The 24,203-nt window shown below is 45.2% G+C and overlaps 1 protein-coding gene across 1 annotated transcript in view; it reads right to left on the minus strand.

Moving 5' to 3' along the window:
* LOC138948502 (protein unc-80 homolog) overlaps positions 1-23,151 on the minus strand; it is a 140,286-nt gene extending 117,135 nt beyond the window's left edge. Inside the window, exons 1-8 of the mRNA XM_070320056.1 lie at positions 22,753-23,151; positions 21,685-21,733; positions 13,582-15,782; positions 12,684-12,925; positions 5,089-5,270; positions 4,396-4,562; positions 3,102-3,240; positions 2,262-2,430 (exon numbers count right to left, since the gene is read on the minus strand). Coding sequence (XP_070176157.1) covers positions 2,262-2,430; positions 3,102-3,240; positions 4,396-4,562; positions 5,089-5,270; positions 12,684-12,925; positions 13,582-15,782; positions 21,685-21,733; positions 22,753-22,844 — 3,241 coding nt within the window. The 5' untranslated portion in view covers positions 22,845-23,151. The remainder of the gene's footprint in view (positions 1-2,261; positions 2,431-3,101; positions 3,241-4,395; positions 4,563-5,088; positions 5,271-12,683; positions 12,926-13,581; positions 15,783-21,684; positions 21,734-22,752) is intronic.
* Positions 23,152-24,203: the final 1,052 nt, after the last annotated feature.

Here is a 24,203-nt window from a genome sequence, read left to right on the forward strand (position 1 = left end):
TGACTGTGTCGTAACTTTTGACAAAGCAAGACAACTAAAGGGTTCACAGATTAGGCAACCGACTCACTTGTCAAGGCTGAGGGGAAACAAGAGTATCTTGTCAATGAAAGAGGTTACACACAGACACACGATGCTGAGAACTGTGGCCGGTTTTTCACTCTCTTTCGCTCAGGACCTTCATCGACTGTGGTTTCTGTTGTTTACGTCCAACAGACAAGAATAAAGAGCACAGTGCAGTTTCATGTTGGCATCTTCGCATGTACTCCACTCCTGACCAAAACTACCCCCCCTCCTGATGGGTACATGTGCACTCAATATATCAGTGACTGTCATCACGCCATTGCGGCTGTGATCTTTGTACCAAGAGCCGGACTGCTCTGTTATCGTTTTTGTTGTGGTGAAAATTTGACGATGGTCTGTCCGTACATTGGAGGTATGACCTGCTATTGGGACCGAAAATGAGGGTCTGCGTCCACATTTTGCAAGTGTCCGTTTAGGGGGGGGCAAATATAGAAGGAAAACACTCCGTGCCGAGCAAATGTGTCCGTACATGTCAGGTGTCCGCTCACGCCGGGGGCCGTACATTGCAAGGACTGCTGTAGTCCATTTATGTGTAGTGGGGCACAAACATCAACTCTTCTTTTTAATTAATTCAAGTAAAGAGTTTTTCTTTTCTGACATGCACTCAAGAGTTGCACTGGTTTTAATTAAGTCTGCAGTGCTGTTAGTGTCACAAAGCCTAAAAGAATCCTCTCCAAAAATGTTCACAAAAAGAACCAGTTTTCCAAATCTCAAATCAGGATCACAGCTCCCTTCCACAAAGTGCACCACACTACGCACATGTGCTCACATGAAAAACTACCCACTGATAGGAAAACACAACCTGACAGCACTATAAATTCCACATCTTGCTTTCCAAAACTTGGAAACCTCTACCCAGGTCAAATTAGTCCAAACCACATTATCCACAGTTTTCAACAGTTCCACCGTCTAAAATCAGCTGAAATCAAAACAGATGCAAGACAAGAAACATCTGCGACAATCACACTGCAAAATCTTAAGCTTCAGACAAACAAACAAACAAGAAACAAGAGGCGAAGCCTTCCAGGCTCCCGTCAGAAATCGACAAACAGTAACACAAACTCAATCACTCCGTCACACATACACACACACTAAGCATAGACACGGTGCAAGAGTGGGAGACGCTAGATCTAGATCTGTCTGTCTGTAGCCTACTTACGGGGACACGACTGCCACTGAGATCGACACTGCCCTTTCGACAGCGCTTCCTCGCGCAGACACTGAAAACACGCTGTGCAGATCAACCTGTAGGAAATCTCCTTTGGTATCTTCTTTATCTATTTTTTCTGGAGCCGCTACGAAACCGAACAATGTGAAATCGTCTTCCCCGAATCGGCGAACTGCAGCTGGGTGAGAACTGTATCTATACCACAATCCTTCACGCGATCTGACCTAACCTTGACCCCTGACCTGGTCTACATACCACACACAACACAAACCAGTCACCTGTTTTTACCCCCCCAAAACCCACCACCACCCGTTTTCTTTGGATACACACTTTATCTACATACGTGCCGACGAAATGTTGATCATTGCTTCAATACTTTGAAGCTGTTGCTTGGATAATAACCCGGTAAAATTAGTATTTCGGTGTTCAGTCAAATGTTAAAGTTTCTATCACACACACGCACACACGCACGCACGCACGCACAGACAGACAAAAGTTAGCATCGCATAGGCTACACTTACGTGAGCCAAACACACGTAATGACTCAAACTTCAAGCTTCATCCACAGTTTTCCAGTCACACTATCTGTATGAGCAAAAGGACAAAAAGAAATGTTACACTCTACCTAAAACCACACAAACAAGAAATTCCTTCGAGGTAGGAAAAACACCCCCGTTGGTCAAAGGGAAATAACCATTCTCACTGCACCCATTCTCACTGCCACCAACTGAGAAGGTTATTTCCCTTTGACCATGAATATGTTTCTCTATAAGTCCTTGTAGAATCTTAATCCACCAATAACTCCCTAACTGTGTGTTTGACTGCTCCCAATTTTTGTAAGGACCGTCTCAGGAATGTATAGAACCTGTTCACCAAGTTTGGTGACGATCGGTCCGTTCATTCTTGAGATCTATATGCGAACACAAACACACAAACAAACAAACAAACACATCGACCGAAACCTATACACACCCCTATACCGGGGGTGTAAAAAACAATCAGGGATCCGAACCTCGGCCAATGTTGAATTTGCTGAAGCGACGACGTGGCGTATTGGTGCCTGAAGGGGGGTCATCCTCGGCGGCAGAGATGCTGGTGCGCGGGCTTAGCTTCCCCTGACTGCCCGGGCCACTGTCGTCCAGAATCTCAGAATCACTGGCAGCGTACTGGAACATCAGGGACTGTATGAAAGATGAGAACAATCAGTACCGAGTGTAATTTACTGGTCTTTGATCTTGGACGCATGGGTTTTTTTTCTTCCATAAATGTTACCTGTGAGCCTGTAAGGGACACTCAAAATTGATGTGGAAAGTCCAACCCTATCACAGGTTCAGAAAAGTTAAAAATATTAGCTTGGGGGGAAAAAAAGGGACAAAACAATAAGGCCAAAAAAAAATAGGTCTGTTTACGGTAACATAGGGTGAAAAAATAGGGTCGGTAGGTCGGCTTTTTTTTTTTTTTTTTTTTGTGTTTTTTTTTCTCCCCTCTCTATGATGTTTCACAGTTCATTTCTTCTCATCAATCCCTGTTTTTGCCCAACATAACTATAAACAGTACTTTGAGCTTACCTCCCTTTTGTCGTCTGCTGTTTGAGCGCAAACAGCTCTATTTTGCATGCGTTTTTTTTCTTTTCTTTTTCATACGATCCAAAAAAAAGATTAGGGTCGGGCCTAAAAACTAGGGTCGGTCGGGTTACCGTAAACAGACCTATTTTTTTTTTGTGGCCTAATCCAATTCAGTATTTTAAAAAAAATGTCTTCCTTTCCCACAGGCTTTTCAAGCAGGAACACTCTTACCTAATGCATGGAAAATAAATAAACAGGCAGGCAAACAAACACAGAAACAGTGCTACCTTTGTGAGCCTTTTTCTGAAGATGGATCTGCGATTCTTGTTAGCACCATTGCTGGCAGTTTCCTCCTGGCAGGGTAGGCCTGGTGATCGCTGTGGTTCCTTCTCGTCCCCACTCTCTGAGGTCACTGACGTTGCTCTCCTGTGTTCAAAGACAGTCGTTGCATTGTAATGCGCAAACTTCAGATTAAGTGTGAGTTTAGATAGAGCGGACAGCGTCAGATAAACTCTATTTAAACGAGACAGATTAGCCGCGGTTGGAGGAGGAGGATGTTAGATACTTGAGGTAGGCCTAAAGGAATCAGTGTTGGCAGGTAGGGAAGAGAGGGTAGTAAAGCAGGATATCAACACTTAGGCCCGTAATTAGAAAGGAGGACTTGTGAAAGTCAAGGAGAAGAGCCCAGCCGCAATGTCCATGTTGCCGGGGGGCTTGCACGTGTGATGCATCAGCGGGGGTCTATAAGAACGGGAGAGCAACACATTGTGGTCAGTCCTTACCAGCGCGGCGCAGCGGGCATATGCCAACTATTTCTTACCAACTATAAGTGAGTAGTTTAAAAGACTATCTATCCTCTCAATTACACCTACTTAGTGAATTTCTGCTGAATAACTTACACAGCAGTTTGCATTTTTGGTATGTATCCAAGTAAAAACTTGCTCTTATTCCACGTGGAAGCCTAGCCAGATCTGTGGCACTGAACATGATCAAGAATTTTGTAATCAATGAATTATGAAATCAATTCAGCAAAAAAAATCCCACTGCGCAGTATGCAGCCAGGCAATTGATTTTTGGTATGCATCGGGGCGGGGACGTAGCTCAGTCGGTAGCGCGCTGGATTTGTATCCAGTTGGCCGCTGTCAGCGTGAGTTCGTCCCCACGTTCGGCGAGAGATTTATTTCTCAGAGTCAACTTTGTGTGCAGACTCTCCTCGGTGTCCGAACACCCCCCATGTGTACACGCAAGCACAAGACCAAGTTCGCACGAAAAAGATCCTGTAATCCATGTCAGAGTTCGGTGGGTTATAGAAACACGAAAATACCCAGCATGCTTCCTCCGAAAGCGGCGTATGGCTGCCTAAATGGCGGGGTAAAAACGGTCATACACGTAAAATTCCACTCGTGCAAACCACGAGTGCACGTGGGAGTTTCAGTCCACGAACGCAGAAGAAGAAGAAGAAGGTATGCATCCAAGTAAAAAGTTGCTCTTATCCCATACGGAAGCTTGCATGGCCAGAGGAACATGCATGTTTGTGTACGTGGGAAAGATGCCACCTTTAACCCAAACAAGACTACACACCTGATAGGAGTGCTCATCCTCTGTTTCATCTCTCGTTCTCTCTCCACAGCCTGTCGCTTGAGTTTGAGGGTGGAATCCAGTAAACCGCTCAGTGCCACACGTCTGTACGTCCCACCGTGCACTTCCTTCACATAGGCCATCAGCTGGCGAATGTCACAGAACAAGCTCTGGAAAGCATCATGCAAGAGATTGCATTAACAGCAGGGGAAAAAAAGTGGGTGAAAAAGTATAAAACTCTGATGAAAAACATCAGACCGGTCTGTAAGTCTGCTGCTGCTAAAAATCATCAACATTGCAAGCTTGGACGACAACCTGAAAGAATGATTACAGGCAGGCATAAAAGACAAAGAAAGCAAGAGGGTGAATAAGAAGGAGAAAGACTGATAAACAGAGATGTACCCCACTACAATAATAATGTGGGACTAAATGAGAATGTGTACATGTATCAAAGCTGACAACAAACACTATGCTCAAAACAAAGATCAAACAGCATGCGGCTTTACACATTTTTTCAAGTTTCCAGCATATTCCAATTCTAAAGTCAAACCACTTATTTAAACTCTAAGAGGATAAAAAACCACACAGATGTTCAAAGTGTAGTACGTGTTCTGATAACTTATGCCTTCTGAAGTAAAACAATCAAGATATTTAACAACCAATGGGGTAAACAAACTATGATCATCACAGACTTACGATGTTTTCACTGTTGTAGAGTTCCTTGGTGCAGGTGACACAGCGAGAGACGAGAGGTTTGGTCAGGTTGGCCATCAGTACCCCCTCCACCCCCCGGTATCCCTCTCCCCCCACACTGTGGCCAAAGTTGTTGGTGTACCCACTGCGGGGGAGAGTCTCCTGGGACGCTGACTTCATGGGTGCTGAACAGAGAAAAGAAAATAACAGATTATTCATGTGTCCCTTTCTATTTGTGTCACAGCCACAACCTTAAGCAAAGAAAAAGATTGAATAATTACAAGAATTAATTGAAAACAAATGCTCTTTACTCCCAAAACAAGTTCATCTCAGACAGAAAAGAGAATTAATGAAACACTACATCTCACTCAATCATATTTTAAACATGCCCTCTCAATCTCACTCTCACACACACAAAACCTACACAAAAATCATCACCCTACCCTGAGGAGAGTGTGCAATTATCATGGGATCCAGACAGAAGCCCAAGAAGGCGTGCAGAAAGTCTAGTCACACACACACACACACACACACACACACACACACACACACACACACGCACACACACACACACACAAACATCACCCTACCTTGGGGAGAGTGTGCAATATAGCTATTCTGATGGACACGTGGGGGAATTCGGGGGCTGTGATTGGATGGTCTCACACATCCCTTTTCCGATCATCAAAGCATAATGCTACGGAAGTCGGCCATTTTTGCCAATATCCAAAAGCATATTGGCAATAACAAAGACGCATGGTTCCGGTTTACCCATCTGTACCACACGATGTTTCAATCGACAACAGCATACACTGACAACTTGAAATTCTTCTCGGGAATGTTTTTCAGCTTTACAAATGTCGATAGCATACCCTTTTCTGCTAACTTCCCGATGAAACAGGACTCAACCAATTATTTTCTGTCCCTAAACACCACAAAATGCCCAAAGTCGAAAGATGTAGTACAAACAGGGGAGTAAAACGGAACAGCCGTTTTTGTGTGCCTGTGTGAGCTCAGTTGCCGACTGACACAAACTTTCGCATTCGGCTTTACTTATCTCGTAACTCCACACTAAATACCCCACTTCCCCTCTGAAGTATTGATGTACAACCCATGGCACTAACATTCATGTAGTCGTTTATAACTGAGGTTGAAAAATTCGCTTCATGACGAGACAAGTATAAATGCCATTCACCCAAACTGAAAACTTCGCTGCCGTCTGCTTGCGTTGTACGGATTAGCTGTTATCTTCTCCTCCCCTTGTTGCATCCTAGTTCTTCAGTTGTTTCTAGTTTTCCGTTGATGTTGTGTTTTGGTCTTCTTCATAAGTAGTCTTGTTCAAAATTAAAAAAACTCAAACTTCTTTTTGTTGTATACGAATGAACTAATAAAAAGCTGTTTAACAGCTGTGTTGTCAAATCAAGTTTTTTTCCAAAGTCAGTGTGGCGCCTGCGAAAAACTAATGCGCATAAGAAACGGAGTCTGCTATCAAAACCTGAGATCAACGCATCGACGCAAAAACTGTCATTTTGTAAGTTTAGAAAAACAAATCAAGGTCAGAACAGCTATATAATCGCTATTGTATTTTCAGCGTAGCAATAGGGTCCGATATTTAGACTTGAACAAGTATAATTAAAAATTTTAGTAATAAATTTTCATTTGATTAATATACTTACCCAACTCACATATAGCAATTAACTCTAGTTCAGTGCCGGTAACGCTGTACGCATCCCCTTGGTAACCAAGGGAAGCCCCTCTAAAAAAAGAGTGACCAATCCCATAAGGCCATATTAATACATACTTCCGACTTCCGTATGCGCGCGCATACACCGCCATATGCATCATTCCAAACGAAGCCCAACTCACACCCTTTTTTAGAAACCCACAACCCACAGCGGGGAGGCGGGAGGGAATAAACGATGTGAGTTGGGTAAGTATATTAATCAAATGAAAATTTATTACTAAAATTTTTAATTAAATTACATATCTTACCCAACTCACATATAGCAGATTGCTACTATAGGTGGCGGGTACTCACCCTCTCAATTACGAAGAACCTGCCCGGCAGCCACCAGAGACGGCAAGGCAGACGAGCCGTCCTGACGACAAGAGGCAACATCCCTCAAGTAGTGGTTAATGAAGATGTCCTCTGATCTCCAATATGCCACCGCAAGAACCTCCGAGAGGCGTCCTGAGCGGAGCACAGCCAAGGACGATGACCATGCCCTAGCCTCATGTGTTCTGGCAGAGGAAAGAGGCAGAATGGCTCTAGCATCCCCCGACTGGGTCTGCCACCACGCATAAGCCTGCCTGATTGTCATCGACACCCATCTGGTCAGGGTAACTTTAGAGATGTCTTTACTTCTGACAGTATTGAGTGAAATAAAAAGAAGCTTTTGAGTTTCCGAGCGAAGAGGAGACGTTCTAGACAAGTAACTGCTGAGGGCACGAACCGGACAGTTAAGAGCATCAGGATCTCCTGGAGCCAGCACAGCGCTCAAGGGGGGAATATGAATAACCGGGGAAGCATGACCGGGCTTTTGATTCTTTGCTAAAAAATCCGGCCTAAACTTCAACGAAAAAGAACCATCCTTCTCTAAAGAAATATCACGCGCCAATCCCGACAAAGCGTGCACCTCACTGCCACGACGAGCTGTGGCGAGCAAAACAAGAAACAAAGTTTTCCTCGTAAGCTTAGCTAGACTAGCTAAGTGCAGGGGCTCAAATTCGTCCGATGCCAAAAAACGTAAAACTAAAAACAGATCCCACGCCGGGAGCTGCGTTTTAGACCGAGCTGAAAGAAGGGAAGCGCCCTTTAGCACACTCGCGATCACGCCACTTAAATCAATTTTGCGTCCCAGCTGTCTAAGCGTCGAAGATATAGCAGAACGCCTCACGCGCAAGGAAGAAGGCGATCCCCCCCTCCCTGCCAACCAAGATAAATGATTGGCAACTTGCATTGACCTGGGAGAGAGAGGGCTAACACCATTTTCAGAGCACCATTTTGTCCACGCAGACCAGTGCGAAGAATAGACCGACTTTGTCGAATCTCTATGCGCTTGCTGTACTAAATTCAGAGTTGAATTTGAGGCACCCGCCCGGAGCAGAGAGCCTCTGATAGCACCCAGCCGTGAAGCTGCAACGCTTGCGGGTCCCCGTGCGGAATGCCCGACCTGGGTTGAACCAGGTCGCCCTTTCGAACGCCTAGAGGAATGGGTGGACGAACCGCCATGCGCACCAGATCTGGATACCAATGTTGGCTGGGCCACCGCGGGGCCACCAGAACCAACGCTGGCTTTTCTATGTCTGCTTTCCGCACCACCTTGCCTAGCAGGCAAAACGGAGGAAAGGCATAAGCCTGCAGACCCGACCAATCCAGATCCAGTGCATTCACGGCCCAAGCTAGAGGGTCCGGAAACGGAGAGACAAACAAGGGGAGACGAGCCGAGAATCTCGTTGCGAACAGATCGATGGGAGGCTTGTGAACCTGCACCCAAAGACGATCCAGAGCCTGATGGGAGAGAGTCCATTCTGAGTGCAGGACCTTGCTCCCCCTGCTGAGGGAGTCGGCCAGGACGTTGAGAGAGCCCCTCAGGTAGACAGCTGACAGCCGAATGTTGTGAGTGCTGCACCAGACCAGTAACCGACACGCGCTGTTCGACAGAACCTGAGAGCGCGAGCCCCCCTGGCGATTTATGTAAGCCGCTACCGTCGTGTTGTCCGTGTGTACCAGAACATGACTGTTTGCCAGCAGAGGCAGAAACGAACGCAGACCGAGTGCCACAGCCTCCAGCTCCAGAACATTTATGTGCAGAGAGGCCTGACTGGCGTCCCACACCCCTGAAGCAGTCTGGTCTGCCAAATGAGCCCCCCAGCCCGAAAGCGAGGCGTCCGTGAAAAGATTGTTCTCCGGTGCAGGGAGAACAATAGGGACACCCTGTGACACCCAGGGAAGAAGCCATATGCTCGTTGTACGGATGAACCAAGCACCCAACTCGATCAAGCAATTCCAGCCTTGAGTCGCTTGGTCCCACTGCGCTTGGAGCGCTGCTTGAAAGGGCCTTTTGTGGACTCTTCCCAGAGGGACAACAGTGGCCATGGATTCCATCTGCCCTAAAAGAGAAGTCAACTCCCGAGCCGTAGACAGATTCTTTCCGTAAAGAACACGGATAGCCTCCTGCAACTTGTCCACCCTCTTTCGAGCAGGACGGACTGACCAGTTCAGTGTATCGAACTCCATCCCCAGGTACGTGAATTGCTGGGAGGGCACCAACTCCGACTTCACGAGGTTGGCTGTGAAGCCGAGCTGAACCGCTAGACTGAGCACCCTCTGAGTGTGCGTATTGCAAAGGACCTGGTCTTGATGCAGAATCAACCAGTCGTCCAAATAGGCTCTCAGCCGCACACCCTCTTGCCTCACGAGGGCACAGAGCTGACGCACGACCATCGTGAAAATCCAAGGGGAGAGAGACAGACCGAACGGAAGCGCCCGAAACTGAAAGATCCTCTCTCCCCAGCGGAAACGAAGCCATTTTCTGTCTGCCACATGCATCAGCACGTGAAAATAAGCGTCGGTCAGATCTACAGACGTGACCCAGTCCCCTGGCCGAAGGGCTTCTCTCACTGAGGCAGGCGTTTCCATCGTGAACTTCACGACACGCAGGAACCTGTTCAATGGCGACAAATCCAGAACAGGCCTCCACGCACCCGAGGCTTTGGGTACTACAAACAACCTGCCGTAAAAGCCTGGGGACCTGTGATCGATCACCTCCTCGATCGCGCCTTTTGAAAGGAGTGCAGCGACCTCTCCCTGAATAGCTGCTTTGGCCTCCGCGTCTCGCGGAAACACAAAAGGCGGCGGTATCCTGGACAGCGGTGCCTTCCCGTCTGCCCAGAGAAGACGAAATCCCGAACTGATCACCCCCAAAATCCACTGGCTGGACACCAAACGAATCCAGGCAGCGATGGCCCTGGAGGGGCCGCCCGCCACCACCAAGGTGGGGGCTAACGGGGCGATCTGCTCGGGAAGACATCATTGGGGGTGAGGCTTACGCCCCGACCCCCTAGAACCACCAAACGAACCCCTCTTCTGATAAGGGGCGCCACGCCCCCTGCCTCGAGAAGAGGAGTTCTGGTTCTGGCTCTTGCCACCGCCCGAAAACGAAGGCTGAGCCTTGTTCTGCTGCTGAGGCTTACTGTGCGGTTTTTGAAAGCCCTGATGGGCGATCCTGGCAATCGCCAAATCCCTGGCATCCTGGGTCTCTTTTTGCAACGCATCGAGAGACGAGCGACTTACAAGAGAGCCGTCCTCAAAGGGAGAAAACCTCAGACTATCGATAGTTCCCTTGTCCCTGATCTTTGAGCCACTCAGAAAAGCAGCTCTGCGCGAAAGAATCGCATGAGTGTACAGCTTAGCTGAAAGCCCCATTTGCTCACGAGAGACCCTGGCTAAGGTAGCCAACAGCGTTGTAACGTCTTCCGCCGAAGCGTCATAACGAAACTCGAAAGGCTCAAGACTTGACGCAATCGATCTCGACAACGAACGCTGCAGTGACTCAGAGACCGAAGCCAATTCCAAAAGAGATCTCCCTGTCTCCTCAAGAGCCAACAGAGAGCCCTCCACATAGGGTACAGGTCTGTCTTTGCTATAACCGTCTTCCCTGAGAGACGCCAGATCCGGCGTAACAGGCAGAGCCGCTCTAGGGAGAGCAAAAGACTCCACCAAGTCAACAGGCTGCGGCACCAGCTTGAAATTGCGGAGAGCAGCTGCACCAGGCACCACTTGTCCTGATTGAGCCAGCCACGACGTGGCCGAATCAGGTGCGTCCCCATGTTGCACCAACAAAGGCATTGGGACCACCTGATTATACGACTGAGAATTCTTCTTCATGACTTTCGACATCTCATACGCAACAGCGGGCGATTCGAGAAATTTGAAAGAACATTTCTTCTCTTTCGCACTGCGAAAGTCTCCAAGTGCAGAGGGAGGAGGAACCACAAAAGACTTAGATTCCACCACCCCCTCTTCAAAATATCTTGAAGCCGTCTCAGCCGCAGATGCCACCGCATCAGAAAGCCTAAACGGAATTTTGAATTCGGTACCTTCGACTGCTGCGGAAGCACCGTCTTCGGAACAGCCGTCCGGCATTAAAATGCCATCCGTCAGCTGGCCCCCTGCTTGACTCCCATAGTCAAACAAAGAGCCAGCCACACTGCCCCCTTCCTGCCCCCCGGGCGGAAGCGAAAGACGCGCACCCTTGCCACATTCTAAAGAAGCGGGTGGATGCGACAAATCTTCCGTTCGCTCTCCAAGGTTCTTGACCGCCACCGACCTGCTGCCAATGCAGTCAGAGCCAGCCTCAGCTTCAGAACTTTCACCCACAAAGCCAGAGCCCGGAGTTACTTTCTCTTGGAAACGCTCTACCCTTTCTCCGGAGAACCCGGATACTTGGGTAGAAGACATACCTTTAATGTGGCGAGAACCACCAGCAGCCGGGCCGCACGCCACCAGAGTAGGCCTGGTACCATCCTGAGACGCATGAACCTCAGCCCGAGTAACAGTGGCCGAAGGCAAAGGGCGAACGTCGGCCAGAGACGACACACCAGCCACACCCGCAGGCAGTGACCGGAACTCCGCCCGCGTGGACGCCACCTCCTCCGCCAAGGACGAGACCTGTGAGCTTAAAGAAAGTAACAGAGACGCCACGTCCACAGACGCAAGGCCGGGAATCACAGACACCGAAGCCGCCTTAGCGGGCTTATCAGCACGAGACAACTTGTCTAAAGTTTTATCAGTGGGCTTGACAGCACGAGACAACTTGTCTAAAGTTTTATCAGTCACATTCGCCGAAGTAGGCATGTCAATCAAAACATCGGTAATCTTTTGCAACGACGGTTCCAGAACCGAAACATGTGCCTGGCCGGGAGCATTAGCTTTCCTAGGCGTTTTCTTAGAAGGCGAAGACTCAGCAGCTACTTGCTTAGACGAGTGCCGCTTCTTGGCGCTATCCGCCATGACCAAAACAACTCACGAAAAATTTTGTAAACAAGAAAATTTTCACAAGTTCAAATTACAGGTCAAAACGCCCACAAACACAAACAAAAAACAAGAACGACCTCACCTCAATATGTAGAGAAGCGAAGACAAGCTAGAAGAAACCAAGAGGTAAATGACCAAGTCCGCAGACGAAGTGTCAAAAGGCTGAACACAGCCAGAGCGTACAAAAACGCGACCAGTCTCACTGCTCGCTGAGTATGGAATGATGCATATGGCGGTGTATGCGCGCGCATACGGAAGTCGGAAGTATGTATTAATATGGCCTTATGGGATTGGTCACTCTTTTTTTAGAGGGGCTTCCCTTGGTTACCAAGGGGATGCGTACAGCGTTACCGGCACTGAACTAGAGTTAATTGCTATATGTGAGTTGGGTAAGATATGTAATTTAATGCGACTCGTCGAACTCTGAAAACACAATAGCTGTAAATGATCATGGGATCCAGACAGAATCCCAAGAAGGCGTGCAGAAAGTCTATAGTCACAACACACACACACACACACACACACACACACACACACACACACACAAACATCACCCTACCTTGCGGAGAGTGTGCAATGATCATGGGATCCAGACAGAAGCCCAGGAAGGCGTGTAGGAAGTCTATAGTCTCCTGTAAGGGGCGACGACACACTGTGTCACGGAAGAACTTGTGGAACAAAGGAGGGTTGAGTTTGTGCAGCCGCTGAAGACAGTTCTGGCCTTTCATTCGGAGATGGTCTCCCTGCGGTCCTGTTACCCCGTCCCCACAGCCTTGGGGGCATCCCAGTGACTTGTAGATTCTGTGCAAAGCATAGTCATGATAGGAAATTAATACGTAAAAAAAACTTCCATATGAATTCCTTTTAAACAATTCATGCCAATTTTTGGTGTGCTGAAATTAGTCTAATTTCTCATATATAGTCATCAAAAAGAATCACAAAGCAACAAAAATATTCCAGATGACTTTTCTAAAAAATATCATGCCCATAGTATTTTTGGTGTGCTGAAGTAAGTCTAACTTCTCTTCCCTCTTCCGTCTTATTACATTTTTTAGGTTCACTTCTTTTCTTCCAACTCAAAGCTCCACTGAAGCAGAGCAATAGAATATCCCTGCTTAACAGTATATCTTCTACAACAATTTCCCTGTAGACATTTTTGCGTAAAACTAAAAGAAGTGCAAGAAAGACAAATTTCTCATTTCTAAAGAATTTGCTCTGCTGTGTTCTCGTCAATTAACTCATAACTCATGACATTTTATTGATCCAACAAAGGAAATTAAATTGGTCATCAGCACATATTAATTAATAATTATAAAAGAATAAGAGAAAAAAATTCATAAAACCCATGATAACAAAAAAAATATCTAAAGTAATATATGTAGGGGATATTCCCTTTTACATACCCCACAAAGACGAACAATATTAAAATTCTGTTACAAAAAAAAGAGACCATTTACCTGAAAAGACTATCCATGGCCAGACTGTGGGCAGTGATGTCCTTGTCAATTCCACCATGATTATGGTTGGGGTCGCCAATTTTCTCGTCAGGCGTACCTGGGCTATCAGGTGGGGGCGTGTCAGCCCTGGGATCTTTGGAGGGGGTCTCAATGATGTCAAGATCAAGCAGGCAGTTTAGAACATTGAGCAGAACCTCGCTGATGCGAGGCACGTGGTTGTTCATGGCAACAAAGTGCACAGCACGCAGAACCACCATGTAGTTGAGGTGGCCGTTGTCCTGGATGTAGAACTTGGACCCTGGAATCTCCGACAGTTCTTTTTCTGCTTGGTACGGGATGTTGGAGTCAGTGTAACTTCTGGGCAGTGAGGCTGAATGCCCACCTTCTTCTCCTGTGCTTTCGTGCAGGCTGGAAATCTGGTAGTTGGATCCTGACAGCTTCGTGCCTAAGGGTTTGGGTTCGGGGCTATGCTCTGTGATTTTGATGATGGGTTTCTGTGGAGGCTCAGCCCGCACATTTATGTCTGCTTGTGAAGATGCAGTAGACTCCTGATCGCTCTGCTGGCTGCTGCTTCCCATAGATTCGTGATCCAGCTGGTACAGAACCGGCATGCTTTTTCGCTGCTCCCCGCCAGAAGACATCTTCAGGTTCTTCTCGTCCCCATCGTGGTGTGAGTGGGGGTAGTAGGCCATGGCTGAGCTGGGTCGGACCATGTCAAGGTCAGTGTCCAAGGTTGAGACGGTGCAAGAGCTGGAAGAATCGTCACGGGTCCCCCGCAGGTAGCTGTGCACAGAGTCGAACTTGGTGTTGGAGGAAGACTGGGATCCACTCCCATCAGCATCGCAGCCGTCACGTTTTCTCAGAATGGACTTGCCGGAGTCAAAGAACTGCTTCAGCTCAACGACCCGAATCTTCTTGAAGGGGGGTTCTTTTCGATTGTCCACAGTCCCACCCCCTCCACCACTGCGGTCTTGCCTCTGACCGTGAGGATCGCTAAACGAAGCGTGAAGAGGTGACTTGTTCTCAGGGTACAATCCAGAGCCTGACATGCTGTGTGGTTTGCCGTTGGGAGAGGCTGGTTTGGATCCGTTCACCATCAGAACCTGAAGGTCTGGAATTGGCAGAGAGTGACTTCTGGATCTCTCACGCTGGTTGACATGACACAGCTCATCACATAGTTCCAGCATTCTCTTGTGGGTGTAACGCAGCGCCCAGTAGATCCCATCTTCTTGCCAGCTGAGACAAAACAGACAGCGCAGAACAGCAACGTCCAGAAAACTAGCACTGAGAATATCCAGTGCTCCAGGCCCTCTAGTACCACTGGCTGTAGCACTGGCAAGTTTCTGTTTCACATAGTCTTTATCCACTCCTGATGTCAGCTTCATGTAAGCATAGTTCTTAGAGTCTGGAAGGAACGCCACCAGGGTGTCCTTTCTCCCACAGCGGCAAGTCAGCGGCCCGTCTCCTGATCTCATCGGCATAACAGTATTGCAGTGCTCACACACAACCTCCATTGCGGCAGTGTTCGACTCTGATGTAGAAATTGTGCAAATGTCGCTCATGCGTGCCAAGGGTGCGTTCCCATCGTCAGGGGCGTTGGGGTTGCTGTTGTCGCCAAACATGTACGCCAAATCTTCCCTGGATGTGCCTTTCCCCACATAAATGTTGGCAGCATTGGTGTTCACCTTCAGCAGGTTTCTCTGTGCTTTGAGAATGCTTCTCTGTGGCTTGACGGGAGAGGCAAAGCAAGAAATATCCGGCTGCTGGTAATCCCAAAGCGGCTGCCACAAGCGCAGACCGTTCTCCAGCTTCAACGACTCAAAGTCAGACTCCTTCAACAGGTGAACGATTGGAGCGAACAGGTAGACAAACAGCTGCACTGTGCTGAGTGAATACATGTAGAAGGCGGAATGAGTTCCCCTTTCGTGTGCAGGTATCTGATACTTTTCCGCATCTGCATCTTCGCACTCCGACGCGGCGTCAAGTATGATCCAATGCAAAGTGTAGAGCAGCTTGGTTTCGTTGGCGCCAAACTTATCGGAGCTGCCTCTCTTGCAGGACGTGATGAGGGAGGAACAGGCATGCATGAGGTGAGGAAATGCTGCCTGGATGACCTTCCATCTTGACACGCTCTGGATGGCTTCACACAAGCTTGGTGACAGGCCGTGAAGTATGTTCTGCACCACCACACGTTCAAATGACTGAAAAACAGAGACAAGGTACAATGTGTACTTTTTTTAATTTTTTTAATTTGTCTAATTAAGTAAATACTTCAGACAAGAATAAACAGGCTTCTTTCAATCTGTACCACTAATAGTATTATCTATGCTATGAACCACATACTTTACTTACTTAGGCCATTATGAACCCCCGGGGGAGCATAGGCCATCGACGACAATTCTCCATCCGACACGGGTTCTTTTTACATTTAGTCAAGTTATGACTAAATGTTTTAACATCGAGGGGGGAATCGAGACAAGGGTCGTGGTGTATGTGTGTGTCTGTGTGTGTGTGTGTGTAGAGCGATTCAGACTAAACTACTGGGCCGATCTTTATGAAATTTGACATGAGAGTTCCTGGAATTGATATCCTCAGACGTTTTTTTTATTTTTTTGATAAATGTCTTTGATGACGTCATATCCGGCTTTTCGTGAAAGTTGAGGCGGCACTGTCACGCCCTCATTTTTCAACCAAATTGGTTGAAATTTTGGTCAAGTAATCTTCGACGAAGCCCGGACTTCGGTATTGCATTTCAGCTTGGTGGCTTAAAAATTAATTAATGACTTTGATCATTAAAAATCTGAAAATTGTAAAAAAAAATATTTTTTTTATAAAACGATCCAAATTTACGTTCATCTTATTCTCCATCATTTGCTGATTCCAAAAACATATAAATATGTTATATTTGGATTAACAACAAGCTCTGAAAATTAAATATATAAAAATTATTATCAAATTTTTTTTTTCGAAATCAATTTAAAAACACTTTCATCTTATTCCTTGTCGGTTTCTGATTCCAAAAACATATAGATATGATATGTTTGGATTAAAAACACGCTCAGAAAGTTAAAACGAAGAGAGGTACAGAAAAGCGTGCTATCCTTCTCAGCGCAACGAATACCCCGCTCTTCTTGTCAATTCCACTGGCACTGCCTTTGCCACGGGCAGTGGAGTGACGATGCTACGAGTATACGGTCTTGCTGCGTTGCGTTGCGTTCCGTTTCATTCTGTGAGTTCGACAGCTACTTGACTAAATGTTGTATTTTCGCCTTACGCGACTTGTTTTTTTTACTGTTGGACGTCATAGATCTCCTTGATGGAGACCCTTCCTCCTCCAGGCATGTGTCTTGGATATTTGTCGTTGATGCTTCTGTAACGTAGTCTTTTTCTAGACAGGGGTGTTGACCCTACGCAAACCATTTTAGACTCATGGGGGAGCTGGTCTAGCTTAGTCTGACCTCTATCCTTTGACCTGTCCAGCATGGGTGGCCCTACCAGGAGCATTTGCTCCGGCTGGCATAGCTCTCCGGTTATCGAGATACTCAAGCCCCCACCCCACGACAAGGAGTAGACCGTGTGGGGGGCTATGAACCACATACATGTACAATTTATTCATTGCATAATCTTTTTCAGACACTTATCTGGCCAGTTAAAAAGAATGCTACTAAGTATGAGAGACAACGGCTTGTCTTCGCAAGATCATTTTTGTTTCTGGACAGGTTAGTTTAATGTTCAATGCCAATCTTGTACACGTACTCTGCAAATATTTTCATTAAACAGCTTTAGATTTGTTGGCATTCACAAATTACTTTCAGCACATTGGAGAAGAACATTTTTTTCGGGTGTGGGGGTGGGCGGATAATTGTAAGAATTCTACTAGACCTTTGCCTTGAGTTTTTACCCTTGGATAATATATCAGAAATCAATCAGTCAATCTCTGATTTCTCTCCCCCCCCCCCCCCCCCCCCCCCCCCATCCCTCTCATACAAGCCCCCCCTCTCTCTCTCTCTCTCTCTCTCTCTTAGTCTTACAGTTACACATAGGCAAAAACACAGACATACACGCCTCTCTCTTAGTCTTACACATACACACACATACAAACCACAGTCTTCTCACATACACCCACATACACAGTATTCCCCACATCAGCAAATTCAGTGACTACACAGTATCAGCAGTTTAGCTATCACCACAGCTACTGGCAATGCCCCAGTCCGGCAGCAGACTAGAGGCCAGGGGAAAATCAATATCTCCACAGCAACAGATTGGGAAGTGAAAGAGAAATGTGTTCCCTGCCTTACACCCTGGGTCACATTTACTCACAGTCACACTCCCATACCACACTGCATACAGCATTAGACTGGGATACTGCTATTTACTATACTGATTAGGTACACATGATCAGGCATGTCAGTGATCATTGTCCAACTTGGCTACTGCTCTTTGCACAACTCAACTGATCGGGGATATGATCATTGTCCAACTTGGCTACTGCTCTTTGCACAACTCAACTGATCGGGGATATGATCATTGTCCAACTTGGCTACTGCTCTTTGCACAACTCAACTGATCGGGATGCAGCTTGCAAGACAACACATTCAGAACTTTACTCTTTGATTTGGCGTCTGTACACTATTAGTATAATGTATTACAGACAATATCAAACTATGTGATAATATATTTGATATGGGTTGCAATACTACTTGATCGCTTTTTGACTTGGCTTCTGCTATTAGTATTCATTTTGCACTGATTGAGAACATGATCTACACATTTGATCACTGACTGACTTGGCATTTGCTATTTACACAAGTGATATGGGACACAAGACAATATTATATTTGATCACTTTCCAACTTGCATACCGTTCTTTACGCAACTGATCATACTGTCTGATACGGTTGACTAGTTACTACTGATGTGAAAAACTACACATCTTCTGTTATTGGTTTGGCTGTCTACTAGTACATGTACAACTTTCTTTCTTTATTTGGTGTTTAACCTCGTTTTCAACCACGAAGGTTATATCGCCACTGACATGTACTACTGATATTTGGGGGATGCAAGTTGCAACACTGCACATTTGATTAATTGGCAGTTGCTATTTAGTCATTTACACATGATTACTAAAAACAGGGGATACACATAATTTGTGAATTTCAGACCTGCCAACCCTTGTGAAGCCTCAAGTGTAGCAATTTAGAACTGTTGGGAATTTTCAGCATAGCAAATGGTGGTTAAAGGTCCTTGTCTACATTTTTATACCGAAATCGCCATTTGACCATTAAAATGCAGAGTCTATTATCTACAAATATCAACAATACACCCCCCTTCGATCAGGAAAGACGAAGCCAGTGTAGCCGTTTGAAAATTCATTGTAGTATTCCGGCGCAGTACTCATAGTTAGGATATCCTTATTTGGAAAATGCCAAGCACAAAATTCCTCTCAAATCCCGTGCATTTCGTGCGTTTAATAAAAAGCGTGGACAGAGCTCCAGTGTCAAACTGTTGCTGCACTTGTTTGGACGTGGCTATAAGCATTGTGACATGATTTTGATTGGTCAGTATTTTTAGGCAAAGCACATGTTCTCAGCAAACAGAAAACAAAATATTGGAAGCGTGAGTCACGCTACCCAAAAATAAAATCTTTTTTTACATATATTTTTTTTCTATAACTTTTTTCCCCATGGTTCATTCATCATTTGACATAATTTAGTATCGAAATCTAACCATAAGATTATTGAAAAAAAGCAAAAATGTAGACGACCACCTTTAAGTTTAAGTGTAGCTAATTTTCAAAAAATGTATTCCCACATCCGCATTTATGCTTTCTTGCAGTTGCACAAAAATAGACATTTTTAATATCGTTTCATGAGAATGCAGGATTATAAAATGTCGATTAGACAGCCACTTTTCAGTGTAAAGATGTTTTATAACCCATTTTTTGGCAGCTACACTGAGCAGGATGCAGAAATGAGTACCAGGACCACAAAAAAAAAGAGGTATCTGTTGCATGAATGTGATTATTTGTTTAAGCATAGAAATCTTTAGCTTGGCGTAGAAATTGCTCTTAAGTTGCTCCTGAAACGTAGCATGCTAGGTAGTAGTTGGCAGCTCTGGAATTTTGATCACAGGCTGACTTGGCTAATGTTGTTTACACTTCTGATTAGAATAGAGACAGGGCGGGGATGTAGCTCAGTCGGTAGCGCACTGGATTTGTATCCAACAGTGCCGCTGTCAGCGTGAGTTCGTCCCCACGTTCGGCGAGAGATTTATTTCTCAGAGTCAACTTTGTGTGCAGACTCTCCTCGGTGTCCGAACACCCCCGTGTGTACACGCAAGCACAAGACCAAGTGCGCACGAAAAAGATCCTGTACCGGTAATCCATGTCAGAGTTCGGTGGGTTATAGAAACACGAAAATACCCAGCATGCTTCCTCCGAAAGCGGCGTATGGCTGCCTAAATGGCGGGGTAAAAACGGTCATACACGTAAAAGCCGTGGGAGTTTCAACCCATGAACAAACGAACGAACGAGAATAGAGACAGAGATTACGCATGTATTCAATCCCTGTCTGATCTACAGGTCTGTCAATAATATTAATTTTGACACAAGAGAACACATTTGACCATGTCTAACCATGCCACTGCTATTTACATTGAGACCAAAACAAAAGTGATGGTTCAAGTAACTGTTGTTAAAGAAAAATAAGGTAGGTGGGAATGTCAATTTATTTTCAAATCGCTTAAGTATAAGACTATATCTATAAGTATAACACATCTGCCGCCAGTTTCTTCTTTCTGCATCATGTGTGTGTCTGGGGTTGTTGTTTTTTTAAAAATAAATTGAAGTTTTTTCATAATTTGTTTTCATCAAAAAAGAAGTTCACAGTCGGCAGAAAAAAAATAAGGTTTTCCCGTTACCACTGCCTCAGTATTTTTTTTCTTTTCTGTTTTTTTTCCCCTGGCCTTAACCTCAAATGATTAAGATTATATGAGAACACAGTCCGCAATTTGATCACTGCCTGATAAGTGATATAACTTCTGCTGTTTACAAGACTGATTACAGACGCAAGACAACTGTGACATTTTATCACTGGCTGACTGGGATAAGTTCTTCTGTTTACACTTCTTATTACAGTGATCAGGGACACTTGACTACAATTTGATCACGAAAATTGTTTAGCTTCACCACTAATCCTTAATGTCTTCACCATTGATATGGCGAGAAGACAACAAAATCAGACAATGTCTGACCTGACTATACAGCTGTTACATTATTGATTGGGAATTCAAGGCTTCACATTACATTATATAATTTATTTGTCACTGTCCGTCTTGGCTATTACTACTACCAGTACCACTACAGGCCAGGGACACAATACCTCGCATTTGAGATGTTGACCACAGTCTGTGTCAGCGCATGATAGCTATAGTAACATTGATTTCAAATTTCAATGATCACTGATGACTAAATAATTATCAAATAATAATTATTGTGGAATTTAACAACACTCTAATTCTAAACTGAAACTGTGTATGAAACTGCATAAACTGCATCCACAAAGGCAAACAGAAAATAAACTGTCGGTCTGAGTTGGGCCACAAAATTTAAAAAAAAAATGTTTTTGATTCCCAGGGCGACTAGTTTTCCCTCCCGACGGCAGACATTTGTTTCACCCTTCAAAAATTGTTTTTCATACTTTACAAGAAGGATAATCATCCCGTCCCAGATCAAGCGCCTGTGTTAATCTCTATAAAATTTCAACTTCAACCCCCCCCCCCCCCCCAAAATAGGTAACCACATACCAACACTATTTTGGGGGGCTTTGTCAACAGAAACTTTTTTCTTTCTTTTTTATTGGCCTTATGAATATGAAATAAGTAATACGTAGGCCTGAAAGTGGCAAGTAGAAACATGTAAATGGCGAGTAGAAATGTTAATCTACTCGCCAAATGCGAGTAAAGTTGCTGAAACAAAATTAATGGTTGGTTTGGCGAGTAAAAATATTACAATTTGCTCTTTGGCTAGTAAGTTATGAGAAGTATTAGCCAAAGCCCAGTGCCCCATTTCGTGGACTTTCAGTGCTGTAATATCAAACTTACCACACATGAAGCATCACAAATCTTTCCTTGTCTTGGTTTGATGAAAGCACTGCAAGCAGACACAAAAAATTATGTCAGTTGAAACTTGTAATGGTGTAATTTGTATAATGAAACTGTAAGTGTAAACTAAAAGTACTAAAAGGCAACTGAAAGCATTCGCATCAGAATAAGATTTATCCTACATACGTGAGAGAGACACTCGTGAGATAATAATCGTTCAAATCACACGTTCAAATATCATGTAAATGAGGTCATGTCAAGCAAGTCTGGCAGGGACCTGTTTTTCCACTGCTTATGATGCCAAAGTCACCGAGACAAACGTCATTATAGAAAAAAAAATTGCGCTCGCTAATTACCCTCGATGAATTTTTAGAACTAACAGGTCACGCCACACTTTCAGAGTGACGTTTCTTTAATTTGACGTAATAGATTGCACGAGGCTTTAGAAGAGATCGAGGTTCCAAAACAAGCGTCTTCAATTTAGCTGCCTCGACTGCAGGACATTTTCAGTAAAATACACGTAAACAGTATGTAGGATCATAAACAGAATACTACATGGCTTGCTGTGTCGTACCAGATTTACAGTCGTTGCATTTTCAAATACTGAACAGCTCGCTTTCGCTCGCAGTTCAATATTTAAAAATACAACTCGTGTAAATCTGGTAGGACACAGCAAGCCATGTAGGCCTATAGTATTCTATATAGCGCACAGTGGTTATTAATAATTCAATTACTTATTACAAATTTTGTGTTCACACAAACAAAGCAGCGGTTCTTCAACTTCACTCAGGATGTATAGCGCTCTCTTCCACCAGAATCAGTATTACTCAGTATCTATCACCACCACCACCCCCCCACCCCCCTTTTGGCTTCTGAAGTTACTTTGGTTTAAACTTTCATCACTGAAAAATGAAAGGGCGTTGGGTCTCTTTTCATTACCTCTAAAATAATGGTGACCACAGTCTTAATATATCACAGAGCACGAACACACTACACTGCCGTTATTAACATCAATCAAGCTTGTGTATCTACAGACCTTCGCCTGTGGTGTATCTTCCATTTTCTTACCTTGTCTGCCTCCAGAAGAAGGTCTGGATTGGTAGAGGCACAGAGTTGTCTCCATCCAAATCGTCTCCTCCACGACCTTTTCTCTTCCCCATCTTGCTCACTCCAAGTTTCTATCGCCTGCTGCGGCAACCACAAAATCCTTGATGCGGCAGCGGATAAAACTGTGTGGTCGAATTCATCGACGAAGCGTACTGAAGTGCCAAGTTCTCATTTTGTGGCATGCAGCCAACTGTTGATCACGGCTGCGAAAAAGCCACCATTCCGTATTAAATTTCACAATTTATCCATTTTCGCAAGCACGTAGAGGACACAGATTTGCATCAGATTCACCATTGTGGCCGTTTTCCACTCACAAATGCAACTAATCGATTGCAGAAACACGCGTGAAATCGCAGCCAAATGGCCGTCTGCGAGTCGGCATCCCAAAATATTGGATGAGGGAGGGCACGTTTATCGATGCCAGCACCACACGCGCACTGCAGAGGCTGAGGGAGTGGTCATTATCAGCGGCTCACGTGCAACAGACGCAGCAGCTGGCGAAGTTGAACACCGTTTTGTTCACGTTTTTTGCTATCCTTGTAATTCAGTCATCTGCTTTTTGTTTGCTTTCCTCTTCTTCTTTTTTAAATTTTTATTTGCCGTGTTTAATTCTTTACCGTTTCTTGCGGTTTCTCAGTCGTGCTTCACTATGATATTCCTGGTCGCGCCTCGAAAATCCTAAATTCATATGCCTGTGGTTTCTGATGCCATGATTCCTGTGTGTTTTATTAGGGGCCGGGGGCAAGGAAAGAAGGGGGGAGGGGGTGGCTGGGGTGAGGGGCTGTAGGGGGAGGCAGCGTCATTAGTTGTCTGAAAGAAAACAGAAAGTAAGGCCAACAGACATGTTGATTATTCTACATAGGCCGCCAGTAACTTTAAGTAGTCCTGTTTAGTGCTAAGATATTATATGACTCGAACTGCCGAAATGCGATTATGTAATGGGCGAATCTTTCTGGCACTGCATGATTATAGACGAACCAGGTAGTCAACTAGTTCATTTATTTGTTTTGCTTTGTTTCTTTAATAATTAATATCAGTCCAACCTACACATGTTTCTGTCACTGACTCAATGAGTAGATCTAGGCCTAAATGTTCACGCGCGCAGTCGTGGGTTTGTGTCTGGTATTTCTGTTTTCCGTGGAATTGGTCGAATAATGTTATTATCCTCTAAGGATAATATATACGTTCAGTATTTGCCTGTGACTGTGTCCGACTAGTGTTTTTTGTATCCGCTCTGTGACAAGTCTGTTTGTTTGTTTGCTTGTTTGTGTGTGTGTTTGTTTGTGTTCAGTGTTTGTGTGTGTGTGTGTGTATGTGTTTGCTTGTTTGTTTGTTGTTTGTGTGTGCCGTGTGTGTGTATGTGTGTGTGTGTTTGTTTGGTTTTTGTTTGTGTGTGCCGTGTGTGTGTGCCG

This window comes from Littorina saxatilis, linkage group LG15, assembly GCF_037325665.1.
Source record: "Littorina saxatilis isolate snail1 linkage group LG15, US_GU_Lsax_2.0, whole genome shotgun sequence".
NCBI classification, from domain to species: domain Eukaryota; kingdom Metazoa; phylum Mollusca; class Gastropoda; order Littorinimorpha; family Littorinidae; genus Littorina; species Littorina saxatilis.